Source organism: Symphodus melops (genome assembly GCF_947650265.1).
Source record: "Symphodus melops genome assembly, chromosome: 1".
In the NCBI taxonomy this organism is placed as follows: Eukaryota; Metazoa; Chordata; class Actinopteri; order Labriformes; family Labridae; genus Symphodus; species Symphodus melops.
In genome coordinates, this window is record NC_136691.1 from 5,509,578 (window position 1) to 5,526,803 (window position 17,226).

Consider the following 17,226-nt stretch of genomic DNA (forward strand, 5'->3'; position numbering starts at 1 on the left):
TTTTCCTCTTTGTATTTTCCTTTGTACGTGTTGTTTTCATTTTTTCTCCATTTGCTTCCCATTTAGTCTTCTCCGTGTTTTACTGCTAGTCTCCCATCTTTGTTTGTTCCTCCTCTCATGATTTATGTTCCTGTCTCTTCCTTTTGCTCCTCTTCTTTTCCTCATGACATCTTTTTTTTATTGTTTTTGCTCAATTCCAAATTTTCTTTATTCATCTCCTTGTCCTTTTTCATTGTTTTTCCCTTTCCCTCATCTTCTTTCACCACTTAGTTTCCTCACAATATTCGTTATTCATCCGCTCACCATTTGCGTCCCCTTGCCCACCATATTTTTACTCCTTATAACCTACTTTATTTTTTATATAACACCTCTAAACACTTAAATGTTTTTCTTGTCACTTTAACCTGCCATTTACTGCACATAATTTATTCATTTTCCTGTTGAGTTCACCCTATAATGTATAGTCTTCTGTATATATCCCCTTTACTATTTTTAGAATTCTATTTATGTTACTACTTTATTCATTGTTTTGACTCTTTTTTTTTAATTACTGCTGCTGCTGCAACGCCCGAATTTTCCAATTGGGGATCAATAAAGTTATATATTATATGCTTACTATTTCCTCTTTGTTTCCACTCCTTTTTTAAAATATCTTCATATTGATGTTGCTGTTTTCCTCCTCTCCTTTTCCTCCCTCTCCTAACTCTGTACTTCTTTCATTGTTTTCTTATATCTTCTTCTCCTTGATTCTTCCCACCTCCTTTTTTTTCTGGTTTTCTTCTATCTCTTCTCTGATGGTTTCTCCCTTGTCTTCTCCTCCCCTCCTGTTTGCTGTGCAGCAACAACAGCAAAAAGCATCCTGAAACCAGCAGTTCTTAGTGAATGTGTGTGGCAGTCTGTATGTATTCAGACAAATTCTCTCTTGATCCTTCTGTGTATATTTTCCTCTGCCAAAAACAGCACTTCTTTCTGCACATGGGCTTTCTTCTTCAGTGGCTGAGCTTAGAAAATAACCAAAAACAAACACACGTTTTAAATGAGCCCAAACAGGCTCCCGAATTGATCAACAACATGTTGGCTCTTCTGCTCACTTGGGGTCAAGGTCTTTCAAAACGGAAAAATATAAATCGGTACATATTTTAATATCCCACTGTAAAAAAGTCAGCTGTGCACCTGAGGCATTGACAGCATCCCTTTTTGCGCAGGCTGAAACAAGCTAGCTGCAGAGCCCATAACGACTCCTGATCTGAGACACACAGGCACCAGAAGAGTCAGCTCAGTTCTGACCTCAGCACCCCTCAGGGTAGACCATACAGCCCAGGACTTCTCAGCTCCATTACAGTGTCACTTGTATAAATGCCTTTCAAACTCAGAGCTGAATCCTGTCACATTGCCTAAAAAAAAAGGCATGTGTAACAACAACAAGCAAACTACGGTGCAGCACAAAGAGCTCCTCATTCCGCGTTTGTGAACGGCAAACAGTATTTTAAATCTGTTTAAATTAGAAATGTCTACGTACACCAAATATTACCAAATATTGTCTGTTTTCCTTATGACCGAGGAGCAATCTCTAAAGTACAGTTATTAAGCATTTGTGAAAAGGAAATATACGTTTGAAAAAACACCTGTATTGGTGAGAATAACAGAAATATAGAAATAAACAATTATAAAAATACATCAAATTAAATTGAATACAATTTTGTTATATCAGCACATAGAGGAAAAAAATCAGCCGATACTGATTGTTACGTGATATTCTAATATTGGCAAACATATATATAAACCAGCTAATTATTGGTCAGGCTCTAGATACAATAGGACATGCTTCTACTATGATTTGTATGAGACGCAGACGGCTGACACTGCGTCCATATTTGACACCTTAACAATGAGTACTGGCTGAAATCCAGTCATTACCAGGAAGAATATATCTTTAACAAGCTGCTTCCTCAGGTTCTTGCCTTTTATGCAAGGATAATAAGCGCTGTATGGTACATCTAAAGTAATAATAAAACAAATCTTCTGTTTAGAGGTACTGGTAAAGTATTGCAAAAAGGCTCATATTACTGAAAAATCCCTGAACTGCTCATGCAAGCTTCCAGAAAGTCCCATTAGGATTAAAAGTATCTTTTACAAGAGAGACCAGCCACACACAATCGCAAACACATTAAAACAACAAAACACAACATGGGAAGTCACAGCAATTTAAAAAGACGGTACATGTAGGTAAACACAAAAACAACCACATACATCTGTCACCACCTTTATTAAGATAGGCTGATTTTAGTGATATCACTGTGTCTAATTTGAGCTCTTTTTGATGAGTAAATCCATGCTCATGCTCAAATCTGTGCATCATAATAAAACACAGTTTTCTCCTAAGCTGTCTAAATGTTAGGGAAAGGGAAAACCCAAATACAGAGGCCTACAGAGTTCATTCTGTTTATCCACTAAATCACTCATCAAATCAATAATTTTATGGTTTCACCAACATACCATACCAGATCAATTTACAACCGGATTGACAGGAGTTCATGAGAATTGGTGATACTGTGTATCAAGCGACAGATGTTTATAGTGATTCAGTGGGAGTTCACTTCAACAAAGAGAAACAAATCCCCTGTATGGCAACATCTGGTAAATAAGAAGGAATTCTGCCTGTAAACTAACAGTGGTTTACTTCTGAATAAACAGTTTAGTGTTTGGTTATTATGAATCAGCCATTAAATATAAAACTGCTTCTCCTGGAAGCTGAAATTCTCCTGGAAAAAACATGCAACAACAAACTGAGGTCAAATGACCAAATTTGGTGTCAGTTGAGCTTGAATAGCTGCACCGTGAATAACTGATATAATAACAATTCTTCACTGCTTGATTTGACTCATGTCTTAATGATTGTTGTTCAATTCAATGATAACACAGTCTCTCTTGATTTATTTGGCAATTGCACTGCAAGCCTTATTAGAATACTATTTTTAATCTCTTCTTCCAAGTGTTTTTATTCATGTCTCTTGGTAAATTCAGAAGACCCTGCTGATCTGAAGGATCTGATTGGCTGTCAGTCAGTGAGCAGGTCAGAAAGATATTTTTAGATGCATTGGTTCTGTTTAAATCTGTTTTAGTGCATGAACTTCTTTCCTTCTTTCTTTCTTTCTTTCTTTCTTTCTTTCTTTCTTTCTTTCTTCTACCTGTTCATTTGCTCAGATTAAACATGCTAATGATGTTGGCTTTGGAGGACGCCTTCTACATTCACTTGTTTATGACTCTTACAAACGAATTGTGCAATCACCAGAAATATCATCAACACTAATAATTCAAAGTGTAAATTCAAGTGTGCTGCAGAAGTACCTTATACTGCCTCAAGCCCCCTCCAGTGCACTCACGTCGACTCCTAGCGGAAAGAGCTGGAACTGCAACCAGCTGTGAGTCACTGAAATTCTCGACTGAAGCTCTTCAGACCTGATATAAGACCAACATGACATGGAAATAAAATTATACCCTCACTCTATTATTGATTTACACACTGTATCTACATTGGATAACGTCGTTAAAGACTTAAATAATTATTATTTTTCCACTTGTGCGTAAGAGTATTTGACATATTGCAGCTGCTAATGCCACAGGGAACTGCAATGATGACATGTAGGACTTGCAGGTTTCGTTTCATTTTGCATAACAGAGAGGCACTATTGGGATATTATAGAACTAACGGTACCCAGTGGTGTGCTTATGGGAAGCCCTGAGACGGAATTATGCTTCTGAGGACTGATGGATGGAGGCTGTAAGAGGAAACACTGCCCCATTAAGAGTCTGAGTGCAACACACTGAGGTCTCTCTCTCTCTCTCTCTCTCTCTCTCTCTCTCTCTCTCTCTCTCTCTCTCTCTCTCTCTCTCTCTCTCTCTCTCTCTCTCTCTCTCTCTAAGCTCGTCCCTTTTTCAGCCCTCTTCGTGATTGGACGAGGCCACTTCTTAGGAATGGCATCAAACTATTTAAATAGCACTTTGTCCCCCTCGGCTTAAAAGCGAGTTTTTAGCGGCCGAAACCAGAAAGGACAAGATTTCATACATAAGGATAAATAAAGACCGAAATAATTCATTATTATTTCCTTTTTTTATTGAAAGGAGGAACTTTTTTACTTTTAGATAACTCGCTATCAATTCATACTTGAGGATTATTGCTGTTTTTTTGTCACTTATTGGATTTTATCATTGTTTTCTCTGCTGTTTTTGTTAAGCAGGTGAGTTGCAAATATTATTTGAGGGCTGCTCTTTATTTCTGTGGCTGCACTGGCTTTAATTGCGGATGGATGGAAGTTTTCAACCTGTTGCAGGCTTGATTTGTTGACATTAAAGTTAAAAAAGGTTTGATTTGTTTTTCGTTTTTTTTCTGTCACAGGCAGCAGGCTTTACCATGAAGTTGACAGGGATTTTTTTGCTCTTGATGCTTTGGACCTGCGAGAGTGCACGGACCGCAGGTGAGTTGGGCTCAGCCGGGTAATTTAAATTAAGCTCTGCAGAATACAAGCTCCTTTTACAGATTAGAAATTTTTTGCATTTCTTTACAAAGTGCTCTATAGAAACTGAAAACAACATAGATCCAGTTCAGTGCCAAACAAAGACTGACTGCTTGTTATTATTCCACTGCAGAGTCGCGAGACGACAATAGCGTGTTTGACCTGTTTGAGCTCGTCCAAGTCCCCAAGAAGAACCACGGGGTCACCCTGGTGAAAGGAGACGACCCTTACAGCCCCGCCTACAAGATCCTTAACCCGGACCTGATCCCCCCCGTCCCCGAGAGTGCCTTTAGGGACCTGATCGATTCCATCCACGCAGAGAGGGGGTTCCTCCTCCTGCTCAACTTCAAGCAGTTTAAACGGACCAGGGGAAGCCTTCTGACCGTGGAGAAGCAGGACGGCTCCGGCCCCGTGTTTGAAATAGTCTCCAACGGCAAGGCGAACACCTTGGACATAGTTTACTCCACCGAGAATAAGCAGCAGGTGGTTTCCATTGAGGATGTGGATCTGGCTACGGGCCACTGGAAGAACATCACGCTGTTCGTGCAGGAGGATCGCGCGCAACTGTACGCAGGATGTGAGGAGGTGAACACAGCCGAGCTGGATGCGCCCATCCAGAGTATCCTGACAGTGGAGACCCCGGCCAACGCGCGCCTCAGAATTGGCAAAGGAGCCGTGAATGAAAGGTTCATGGTGAGAGCAAGGAGCACAGACGTTGGATTGATCTTTAAGTTTTATTTCAATGAGGCAATGGCTTCGTTTAATATTGTCAGAGAATTTTAGTTAAATGCGCAAATGTATCTCCAAATGCGTAAAAGCGCACAAATTGCAGGACTGAATTGTTATCTTGACGCTTTAATCCATGCAATGATAAGCGGTTTTATTTGCTGACGCACCGGATTATAGCCTAAACTGAAAATTGATCGTTGCAGGGAGTCCTACAAAACGTGCGGTTTGTGTTTGGAACCACACTGGATGCCATCCTGCGCAACAAAGGGTGCCAAAGCAGTAAGTAACCAGACGTGACGTCTTCTGTGTTCACTCATTTGCTTCAAATACTGCCAAGTCCCTTTCAAACAAATGTGTATAAACACTAAAACTGCATGCTGATTTCTACATAAGTCCCTCCGTGGGAGAACAGTTACCACTTGTAACACAGGAATGCCATTTTCAAATATCTCAGGGTGTTGTGGTCTCTAAGTATGTTCACTAAGCCATTCAGTATTACTTTTCATTTCATTTAAGAGCAGTGTGGGAGTTGTCAGATTTTAATAACAATTCCTTTTGTCATTATAAATCAACCATAAAGACAAGTGCGCAGTGATGTGATTTGTTCATGTGTCTGTTCTTTGTCTAGCCATCACAACCGACACGATGATCCTGGAGAACTTGAATGGCTCCTCAGCCATCAGAACAGAGTACACTGGACACAAGACTAAAGGTAATCACAGCTGCATTCAAGTCGAACATGTGTGGCTTATGTCTGTTGATCAGACTCTTTCCTATAGCAACTAACCCAATATAATATAATTATTATATTCATCTCGACCTCTGTTTCCGTGTTTTTGTCCTAATAAAGACCTACAGATGGTCTGTGGCTTCTCCTGTGATGACCTGATCAGCATGTTTAAGGAGCTGAAGGGCCTCGGTGTGGTGGTCAAGGAGCTGTCCAATGAACTCCGCAGGCTGGTAAGAAAGAAACCTGCATGATGCCTTTCTGCTGCCAGTTTTTCTTTGTGTGTGTGTGTAGGTGTGTGTGTCTGTGTGTGTTGTGAGTGTCTTGTTGTCTCTGTGGCAGATGTTAGCTCAGATTCAGTGGTCAAATTTAGTATAGGAAAAACAGTTCATTGTTTATCAAATTGAGAAAGGGATGAGTGCAATGGAAAAAAGGACTGTTTTTAAAAACAATGTAGAGTTTTACGACATATTTCCTCTTACCCCCTTAATGTTATGCACATAATCAGCAATAAAGTTAGTCTTGTTTTTTACAGTCGTATTTATTGAATGTGCTCCAAGTTCTCTTGTATCCTCATTATGTCGCACATTTTAGTGCAGACCCCAGGACAGATAGTATTTGCCAGCTAACCAATCAACAAAGATGTATGTTTTCATTCTCCTCCACCTCCCTCCCAGACTGATGAGAACAAGCTGATTAACACCCGCATCGGCATACACAGTGGTGTCTGCATCCACAACGGCATTGTGCACAAGAACAGAGACGAGTGGACCATCGACGACTGCACAGAGTGCACTTGTCAGGTGAGATCTTCAGTGTCTGAAGAACAAGTCAGGGGGGGATGCACTCCATGCTCTTGACTTCTTTGTACACACACACTTGTATGTAAAGACCACTCACCCTGAGGCACACACACACACACATTTAGGACCACTCAACAGGTTTGTTTGGTAATTAGCAGTGTGAAGCCCTGGCGCTAGGCCAACAGCCTTTACTGTTGTAATGAGAGGTCTGCTGTCAGAAGTTCAACTTGAGTGTGGCCTTGGGGGACTCGACCAGACTTAAAGTGATGTATTGCTGTAATTAAGAGACACACTGGCTCTGAGAAGTGTTACGAATAATCTTCCCTGACAAAAAGATTGCAGGACAGAACCCTGAATATCACAGGTAGAAGTGACTCCCTATAATGTTTATTTCTGCTTTATTCTCTGTCAGTGATCAGCTCCAGGAGGGGGAACATTAGGATGCATAATTAGAGGCAGTTGGTGTCATTTATACCCTCACAGGTGAACAGGCTGTGATTCCAAGCTGGCTTTCCTTGTTCAGGGCTCAGTGCCCAATCCAGCTTCATTCTGAAACCAACATTCATTATCTGTCTTTGGCTTCGGTCCCAACCTCTGCTGACCCAGTGAGCAGGTTGTTGTCAGTGGGGGTATCTCTTCTCAGCCAAAACTCTGCTTTTTATTTTTGGCATGGTAAAGTTGCGTAAACTGAGATGCTGTGCAGAGAATTTAATGAGATAGTTGCACGAATATGGTGTAAGAATTGAACTAAAATAATTACCCTTGAAAACGCATTTATTCAAATAGGTTTTCGTAACATTCAGCTCTACACTTTGTTCTGTGGCATCTGCATTTTATTAGGTGCTGGGGATTGAACCCAACACATTGACTTGATATGCACACTTGAGTGATATCCACACTGTTTAAAACATACAGCAAGAGTTAAAAAAATTTTTCACCATGTGCTTTGGCAGAACTCTGCTACTGTGTGTCGCAAGATTTCCTGCCCCCTGATGCCCTGCTCTAATGCTACAGTACCCGATGGAGAGTGCTGTCCAACCTGCGGCACACGTAAGCATTTCTTTTTTTTTTTTTAATAAAGCCTAGAATCTGCAGAGTTTTAGGAAAGTACAATCCCTGTAGTGATTTAAACCTGCACTATAAGCTACTGTACTTATGGTGCTCTTAAGCTAGAGTGCAAAAGATTTTACTAACAGAGTAAAACGCTGGCCCATTCAATAAAAGAGCTGTTATTATTGATTTTCTTTAGAAAACAAAATACCACAAATCATTTTAAAATGTGCAAAGGATTCTATTCAAGAAAAGAAAAAAAATATAGTGATGATTTAACTGCAATAACATCCCAGTACATGAGAGGGTGCTTATGTGTTTGGAACACTGGCGCTTTGTGCTCCAAAACATCTTTGAATCTTCGAGCTCAAATAGCTGTAATTTGCCAAATTGGTCAAAGTTGGATGGAAAATGGGTTGGCTGTTTAGTGGAGGCATCTTCCACACGGGGAGAAGTGACATGTTCTTCATACCTATGCAGGCTTGGCTGTCCTCCTCCTTTAAAACCTAAATAAACAGAGGGAGCCGCATTCATCCAGACCTCAGCCACTTGTTGCAGTCATTACACACCCAGGGCCATGTTTGCAAAATCTGTTTCCTCTTTAGGAAAACATAAGCCAGTGGGGCATCTTGATGTATCCTGAGGACAGTGGCTCTTTCTGTTTCACCAACCTCTCTCAAAGTGTTAGTCCCTGCCCTCCCTCTCAAAATAGGGTTTTCTTTCAATCCAAAAGTCCCAGCTAAATCCACATTATTAGCCTCCGCTTTAGGAGCTTTCCCTCCTCATTTAGACTAGGGGGGTGTTTGTGAAGGGGTACTGCCTCACTGGAATAGCTCCTTTATTGTCTCCTTCTTCCCCTCTCGCTCATATTCTCTCACTCTCCCCTCTGCTCAGTGAGCGACTATGCAGAGGGCGGCTGGTCGCCTTGGTCTGAATGGACCCATTGTTCCGTTTCATGTGGGCGGGGCATCCAGCAGCGTGGGCGCTCTTGCGACCGTATCAATAACAACTGTGAGGGTACCTCCGTGCAGACCCGTGACTGCTACCTCCAGGAGTGTGACAAGCGCTGTAAGTTCACACAACAGACAAATTAGTGAACACCATTTAAAGATGAGCATGAACCTTTTTGTTTTGTTTGATATAGAGCCACGGTGGTGCAACATTTTGTCTCCCAATAACTGACCTCTGACCTTTCTTTAATGCCTTCAGTCAAGCAGGACGGCAACTGGAGCCATTGGTCACCCTGGTCATCCTGCTCTGTCACCTGTGGTGCTGGTGTCATCACCCGTATCCGCCTTTGCAACTCCCCCACCCCTCAACTTGGAGGCAAGGACTGTGTTGGTGAGGGCCGTCAAACTGAGAAGTGTCAGAAGTCTCCCTGCCCGAGTAAGTCCAACCATCTGATAATTGTTACATTGTTTCATTTTTACTGTGTTCAGCAAGGATAGAAATTGATCATATTTCCAACTGGTCTCTCTTAGTCAATGGTAACTGGGGACCCTGGTCACCATGGGATAGCTGCTCTCTCACCTGTGGAGGTGGTGGACAGACTCGTAAGCGCCTGTGCAATGACCCTGCTCCAAAATATGGTGGAAAAGAATGTATTGGTGATGCCAAAGAGAGCCAGTTGTGCAACAAGAAAGCCTGCCCAGTTGGTAAGTCATGTTAATCTGACATAGCTTCTACAATTAGATTCAATGTATTGAACTAGTCAAACCATTTCTTATCATTATAATGAGCCAATATTGATGTTTTCAGATGGATGCCTGTCCAACCCCTGTTTTGCTGGATCCAAGTGCACTAGTTTCCCTGATGGCTCCTGGAAGTGTGGAAAGTGCCCAGCTGGTTACAGCGGCAATGGCATCAAGTGTAAAGATGTTGATGAGGTAAAAATTCCTTATACATTGTTAAAGTTTATGTTAGCAATAAAGACAGTCAGTTCGATGCTCTGTGGAACATTTACAAAGTCTCCAAATGTAAAAGTTGTGGTGGTTCTTTTCATTCAACATTAAACAGTGCAAGGAGGTTCCAGACGCTTGCTTTGAGTTTAACGGCGTGCACCGCTGTGAGAACACAGATCCCGGATACAACTGTCTGCCCTGCCCTCCTCGCTACTCGGGACCTCAACCGTTTGGTAGAGGTGTGGAGCAAGCTACTGCTAAGAAACAGGCAAGTACACTTGTAGTTGAGAGAACAACCAAAAGGTAAATGACTTGAAAAAAGAACAAGTTGATAAGAAATGAATAGTGAAAACAGGGATAGGTGGTGGATAATACACGTCACTTGTGTCTTCAGGGCAGAAGTCATTGTGATGAAAGTCGGCCTTTGTATGAACAGAATGTTCTGAATTTGGACTATGCACAGCGAGACTGATCACTGGTGATTCTGACTATGCATGCCTCTCCACTCTCCAGGTGTGCACACCCCGTAATCCCTGTCTGGACGGAAGCCATGACTGCAACAAAAATGCCCGTTGTAACTACCTTGGACACTTTGCCGATCCCATGTACCGCTGCGAGTGCAAGCCTGGCTATGCTGGCAATGGCCATATATGTGGAGAGGACACAGATTTGGATGGGTGGCCCAATGCTGACTTGGTTTGTGTGGAAAACGCCACATACCACTGCAAAAAGGTAAGCAGTGACTGAGCAAAAAAAACTATATGGTGAATGTTATGACAGTATTGTGAGAAAATTGAGTTAAGAAACTTAACTAAATTTTTTTGCTTGATAACATGTATATTTTATATCATATATGACTGTTTTTTGTAATTCAGGACAACTGCCCAAACCTCCCCAACTCTGGGCAGGAAGATTACGATAAGGACGGAATTGGAGATGCTTGTGATAGTGATGATGACAATGACAGCATTCCTGATGACAGGGTGAGTGAAATACTCATACACATACAAAAATGGATATAAATATGTTTCAACAAGGACGTGTGTGTGTGTGTGTGTGTGTGTGTGTGTGTGTGTGTTTGATGACTGTTATTTTTCATTAATAATTCATCTGGGCTCATAAAAAGGCAGGTTGAGGGGGGTTGGTGGGATGGGGGGCCAGCAGGAAAGCAGATCTACCAACCTTAGCCAAAACCACAAATTCTAACATTAAGTTTCGGGCCTGAAGGGGCTTCACACATTTACCACCAATTTCTCCCTGTAAAAAGATCACTTTTGGCTGAAAAGAAAAATGGCAAGAACTGCTGGTGGAAATCAATTCTTAACTTCACAATTGTTTTTTGTGGTTTTTTTTGGAACAGGACAACTGTCCCTTCGTGTATAACCCCAGGCAGTATGACTATGATCGCGATGATGTGGGTGACCGCTGTGACAACTGCCCCTACAATAGTAACCCAGACCAGACGGACACAGACAACAATGGAGAGGGAGATGCCTGTGCTGTTGACATCGATGGAGATGGTGAGTGTTACAAAATGTGTACAATAGAAAATTATTGGCAAATCTTTATACATGTGCTAAATTTGGGTCATGCTTTTTGACCAACATATTTATGTACTGAACCTCAATATTTTACTTCCATTTATTTCACAGGCATACTAAATGAGAAGGACAACTGCCCATATGTGTACAATGTGGATCAGAGAGATACAGATCTGGACGGCGTGGGTGACATGTGCGACAATTGCCCGTTAGAACATAATCCTGATCAGGTGTGTTGACTTCAATGAGCATACAGCCCTTTTTCACTTCCTTCCACTTCACCCAACAACAATAATCCAAATTCATCTCCCTTCTTTTCTCCATAGCTCAGCATATATTGGTCTTTCAATTGAGACAGAGCTTCAGTGATTAGCCCTGTGTAGCTTTCTAAGCTTTATCACGGCATGTAAAGGTGGACTAAATCCTATATGAGTGCAAGGGTACATCAGTTCAATAAGGCGTGGTGGGGGTGTTTTGAGTCTTTTCAATGGTCTATTGACGTTCGTTGGCTAATGTGAAAGAAGAGGCCCCAGGCTGGATATTACTGAGGAATGGGCTGGCCCCAGGCTGTGTGCATGCCCTGTCTGCAAACCATGGGCCTTCTCAGTCCACCTGTGCCATGCTACACTGGGAGATAGGAATGTGTTGAAAACGGGACTTAGAATAGGGGTGGGGAAAGGCGGGGTGAGTCTGAATCTACAATGATTTAGTACTAAAAAATTGATTAAATGCTTGAATTAAAGGCCATAAAAGACACATTTCGTTATACGCATTGTTACGAAGACAAGAAAAGCAGCGCAAAAATAACCTTTTAGTGTAGATTTATAGGGATGTTTGACAGCAGAAAAAGTTATTCATACCAACACATCCTATTCCTGCGTAACCCCTCCATCTACTGTCATTACCCCGCTGCCCCTAGTCTGTCACAGTGCTGCAGGTTGTGTCTCGTAAGCTAATTAACCTGCTTAACAAGGAGTAGGAACAGCAATACAGTCTGGTGAAGCTTAAACTTTCTTAAACTGCTGATAGATCTTGAACAAGCTTTAGTGAAAAAAACTGACAAGAGTAGCAAGACAGAACTGTGGTGAAGGAATACATAGTGGATGAAATGTTATTAATGTATTTTTTTTTGACAATTTATGAGCTATATGTTACTTTACAGTTCTGGCACTAAAACATTGTAACATTCCAGGTGGATTCTGATGATGACCGTGTGGGAGACAAGTGTGATAGCAACCAAGACATTGATGAGGACGGACACCAGAACAACCTGGATAACTGCCCTTACATTCCGAATGCTAACCAAGCTGACCATGACAAAGATGGCAAGGGAGATGCATGTGACCATGATGATGACAACGATGGCATCCCAGATGACAAGGACAACTGCAGACTGGCCTTTAACCCTGACCAACTGGACGTTGATGGTGAGCAAACTTTATCAATCCGAATTACACAAAATTCTTCAGAGACTTCAAATGGTTCTAAATTACCAAACAAAAATAAATCAGCTTCTAACTAGAGTTCTATCTAGATCTTCAGGACACAGAGGATCTTATGATAAATGAATCTGTATTTTTTCAGGTGATGGTCGTGGAGATGCTTGCAAAGATGACTTTGATCAAGACAATGTTCCTGACATATACGACGTGTGTCCGGAGAACTTTGACATTAGCGAAACTGACTTCCGCAAGTTCCAGATGGTTCCTCTGGACCCCAAAGGCACTTCTCAGATTGATCCTAACTGGGTTGTCCGCCACCAGGGCAAAGAGCTGGTGCAGACTGTTAATTGCGATCCTGGCATTGCTGTTGGTAAGTAGTAAGAATGTACTTTGAGTGTCTCAAGCATGCATCCGGTTTTACCCAAGGACAGTATACTTAATATTAAATGCATCAAATGATTTTTTATATTAAAACTCTGTTCCTCATTGTTGCATTTTTCATCCAGGTTACCATGAGTTCAATTCTGTGGACTTCAGTGGAACTTTCTTCATCAACACAGAGAGGGATGATGATTATGCTGGCTTTGTGTTTGGCTACCAGTCCAGTTCCAGGTTCTATGTGGTGATGTGGAAACAGATTACGCAGACATATTGGTCAAATAAACCTACCAAGGCTCAGGGCTACTCTGGCTTGTCCATTAAAGTCGTTAATTCCACAACTGGCCCTGGAGAGCACCTAAGGAATGCCCTCTGGCACACAGGCAATACCCCAGGACAGGTAGGACATGTTTTTAAGTTTTGGAGTTCTTTTCCACAATGAATATTTTTAAATCATTGTAATGTAAAAACTTGCTCTTGATTTCCAAATGCTCCAGGTCCGCACTCTCTGGCATGACCCTAAGAACATCGGATGGAAAGACTTCACCGCATACAGATGGCATCTGATCCACAGACCGAGAACAGGACTTCTTAGGTGGGTGGAGGACTTTTAGTATTCCACATAGACCTAGTTGGACCTAACCAGATTTCATTTTCCATTTATTTCAAAAGAGTTGTGATGTATGAAGGCAAGAAGATCATGGCAGACTCTGGTAACATCTACGACAAGACATATGCAGGTGGCAGGCTAGGTCTTTTTGTCTTCTCTCAAGAGATGGTATACTTCTCAGACCTCAAGTATGAATGCAGAGGTAAGGATAAATATAAAATCAACTAAATTCTGATTGTAAAAATTGCCTGCTCATACAATGGTGTCCCTGAGGAGTCCATACTCACTCCCTTCCTTTGTTTCTTTCTCTAAACAGATGTCTAAATGCACGGCGCAGGGAGCTGAGGATTGCACCTTTTTTGTATAAAGTATGAACTTACGTTTTCTGATGCAAAGTCCAGGGACAGAAATCTCTGCAACTCTTTCTTCTGCGGTTCGCGCACTTGGACGCGGCAAGGGGCATGTGGTCAGCCTTAAGGTAGCTTGAAGCAGGTTCGGACAGAGTACCTACCTGTTGACTACCTGAGGATCAGAGAGCCCATTCTTTCAATCCTTAGCATCTTGACAGCAGGGAGAGCTCTGGAAAATAGAAAGAACTAAGCCCGCTACCTTTGCCAATTGAACAGAAACACCTTTCTATCCCAGCTCTGCCTGCTTTCTTGGCTGGCTCTCTGAAAGACCTCATTATCTCTGGGGGGGAATGCTCCCCATAGATGACTATGCACTTCTAAGCCTTTACATCTCTCTCTGTTTCTGTTAAAGTCTGCCCTCTTTAGCCTTTGTGTCTTTTAACCTAACCTTCTCAATGAACATCCCAAAGAAAAAAAACTGATGAATTATCACGTTCACTTTATCAGATCTGCAAGGATGTAGATTCTGAACAATATAACTTTTGAGTACTCAAAGGATGAAGACGCAATTACAGTTACAAATCTTTGTTGATGAGGACACGCGACTCCAAAAGCAATTGGGCATTGGAACAAACTAGAAATAAGGGGAACATAATGTTTTCAATGTTTGTGATCGTAAGTGTACTGTATGTGGAAGACTGGACATGAATGGGGCCAGAAAATGCTGTTACCAATCTATCTATAATCATTGAAAAAGAGAAGGACATTTTTTGGGGGAGGGTTGGCTCTCTTTTAAACTTACAAGTATCATCAGCTTTGTTTATGTTTTCTTGTTAACTAAACAACTCTCAGGGTAAGATGGAAGTAAGAGCCTTCAAGTATCAATCTAAAAAAAAACAAATGGATTATGATATGATATCTTCACCGAGAAATTGCACCGGCCAGTGATCTGTAAGCCAACATTCCCTCCAAAATAACCTCAATCTTATATGAAACCATGGTTAAGAAGAAATTGATCTCCCTCAGCTTGTGAGGATTTCAAAAAAAAAAAATGTAAATACATGTAATTTATTGACATTTGCCTACAATGTAGGCAGCTAAAGAAACTTAAATGCTTTGAATATAAGTTTAAGAAAAATATCCACCCACTATCACAATGAAAACTGAACCCAAAATCAGGTAAAGCTAGGTTTCAGAAACATTATGTATACTCTAGTCAGTGTCATATTACCTTTGCTGTACAAAGTGAATTAGCTTTTCTTCAGATAGAGCTTTTTAGCATGAAGTGTATAAGACTTGCGTGCCTTTTCTTCAGAGAGAGATGAAAAACAAAGGAAATCTTTGATGTACAAATATTACCTCATTGCTGTTGTACAATTTGATCAAACTAAAACTCAACCTAAGTACATTTACATATTCATTTGAAATGATGGACATTTTAGTGCTACTGTAGCCTGAGCTGTAAATAGTCAAGACATTTGTTATCTTAAAACACAACAATCTCCCAAACCTGTGGTCTGCCCTGGTGAGATTTACAGAACAATGGGAGATTTCTTTTTTTATTAATAATATTGCTTTATCATATGTCCAATGCTGTTTTTAGCAGGTAAATTATTCTTCTGTTTTTGTGTAGCTGTATGAAAGAGATGTGTGTGTGTGTGTGTGTGTGTGTTTGTGTGTGTGTAGGTGTGTTTGTGTGTGTGTAGGTGTGTTTGTGTGTGTGTGTGTGTGTGTGTGTTTGTGTGTGTGTATGTGTGTGTATGTAGAAAAATGCTATTTAAATAATTTATCAGGATTTGTAGCCTTGCTAAAGGGCACATGTCCATCTGTATAAAATGTTTGCACACTGACGTGAGGATGTTCTGTTCTTTATTGTTTTTACCTTCTTTTTGTTATTGTGTATCAATGTTACCATTATTTTTGTACAATTAGTTTTGCTTTTCTGTAAACATTTTTCTTAGATGTAAAAAAGAAAATGCTGTTTTTATTCATAGCGGTTATTTTGTTACATATTTCAAGATAATAAATAGTTGTTAAAATTCTCAATTTTGTCTGTTCTATTTGTCATATTCAAGCGTCAACCTATGGTGTTAAAAAATGAAGGCAATGCAGAACTGCTACTAACTGCAGTTCCTTGATTGACCACTTGAGGCTGGCTCTAAAAGCTCTGGAAGTCACATACACACCCATTCTAAATTGTCTATTTGGACAGCAGAAATAAACACATTTACAGACTTGGACAAAAACAGTTGATCTGAATAGTTCGTGTCTTTATCAGCACAAACTTTGAAAGTTACTTTGAGATAGAATTTTCCATCCATTGTTCATTTAGTCTACATCTTGCTTTGGCAATTTTGAAATTAAAATATGTTTTACTTTAAATTTGAAACTGTGGATAAGTAATCGCTTACATAAGTCAAGACTTGGTCATTAGGGACTTGAATGATTTCAGTCATTTCAACACAAACACATCAAGGAAGTCAACCAGGTCGGATTACGTCTTCTGCCTCACAGTCAAATGATAACCCAGTTCCCCCAGAGCTCAAACAAAGTTACACTTTAAGACTCTTCTCTTTGGAGAAAGATATCGTCTCAGTGATGAAGGCCTCATGAGGAATGTGACACAGACGTCTGCTCCTCAGCTTGATCTGTTTGGCCTCTCTGATCTCCACTGACCTCTGCAGAAGGTTAAACAGTGCAGAGAGCAAATATTAGACCTCCACAAGCCTTGACATTGACTGACTGGCCGTGAAGAAGGGGGGTGAAAACACATCATGTTAGGCAAAAAGAAAAACAAAAACAGGTCAGAAAAACAACTGGACCTCAAATGTATCTTTAGCTTATCAAAACTTCTCTAAATTAAAAACATCTTTACAAACCTTTGTCTATGGAAGTGTCTATTTTGTTGTGCACTGTAACTTTCAGGATGTTCTGTTCAACCTTGTACATAACATCTGTTTTTTTGTTTTGGTTTTTTTGTGTATTCCTGCAGTACCAATTTCCTGTGAGGACTGACCGTAACACTTGGTCAACTTTAAACATCTTTTGGCACATCCAGATGATATCCAGATTGGTTTACGACAACCTGTCCAGAAAAACAAGATGAAGTGTTTTTGTTTTGTTTGCCTCTTTCTGGAAATCAGATTCAAGGTAAGTGTTGATGTTTAAAAGGGATTACAAC

At 40.8% G+C, this 17,226-nt stretch overlaps 1 protein-coding gene across 1 annotated transcript; it reads left to right on the top strand.

Annotated features, from left to right (window-relative positions):
• Positions 1 to 4,032: 4,032 nt before the first annotated feature.
• thbs1b (thrombospondin 1b) lies at positions 4,033 to 16,091 on the top strand. The gene is made up of 23 exons (XM_079349929.1): positions 4,033 to 4,238; positions 4,397 to 4,475; positions 4,648 to 5,207; positions 5,447 to 5,522; positions 5,872 to 5,955; positions 6,094 to 6,203; positions 6,648 to 6,773; positions 7,727 to 7,823; positions 8,718 to 8,891; positions 9,033 to 9,209; positions 9,305 to 9,478; positions 9,582 to 9,709; positions 9,840 to 9,992; positions 10,238 to 10,456; positions 10,600 to 10,707; positions 11,085 to 11,244; positions 11,377 to 11,495; positions 12,458 to 12,692; positions 12,850 to 13,077; positions 13,214 to 13,485; positions 13,583 to 13,680; positions 13,758 to 13,897; positions 14,012 to 16,091. Exons 2-23 carry the CDS (start codon positions 4,412 to 4,414, stop codon positions 14,017 to 14,019), a joined length of 3,510 nt encoding a protein of 1,169 aa, XP_079206055.1. The 5' UTR covers positions 4,033 to 4,238; positions 4,397 to 4,411; the 3' UTR covers positions 14,020 to 16,091.
• Positions 16,092 to 17,226: the final 1,135 nt, after the last annotated feature.

Excerpts from the sequence above, each read along its gene's own strand:
- thbs1b (XM_079349929.1), top strand. The coding sequence starts at position 4,412 with ATGAAGTTGACAGGGATTTTTTTGCTCTTGATGCTTTGGACCTGCGAG. Across the intron at positions 4,476-4,647 it reads CGAGAGTGCACGGACCGCAG|AGTCGCGAGACGACAATAGC; the intron begins GTGAGTTGGGCT and ends ATTCCACTGCAG. Across the intron at positions 11,496-12,457 it reads TAGAACATAATCCTGATCAG|GTGGATTCTGATGATGACCG; the intron begins GTGTGTTGACTT and ends GTAACATTCCAG.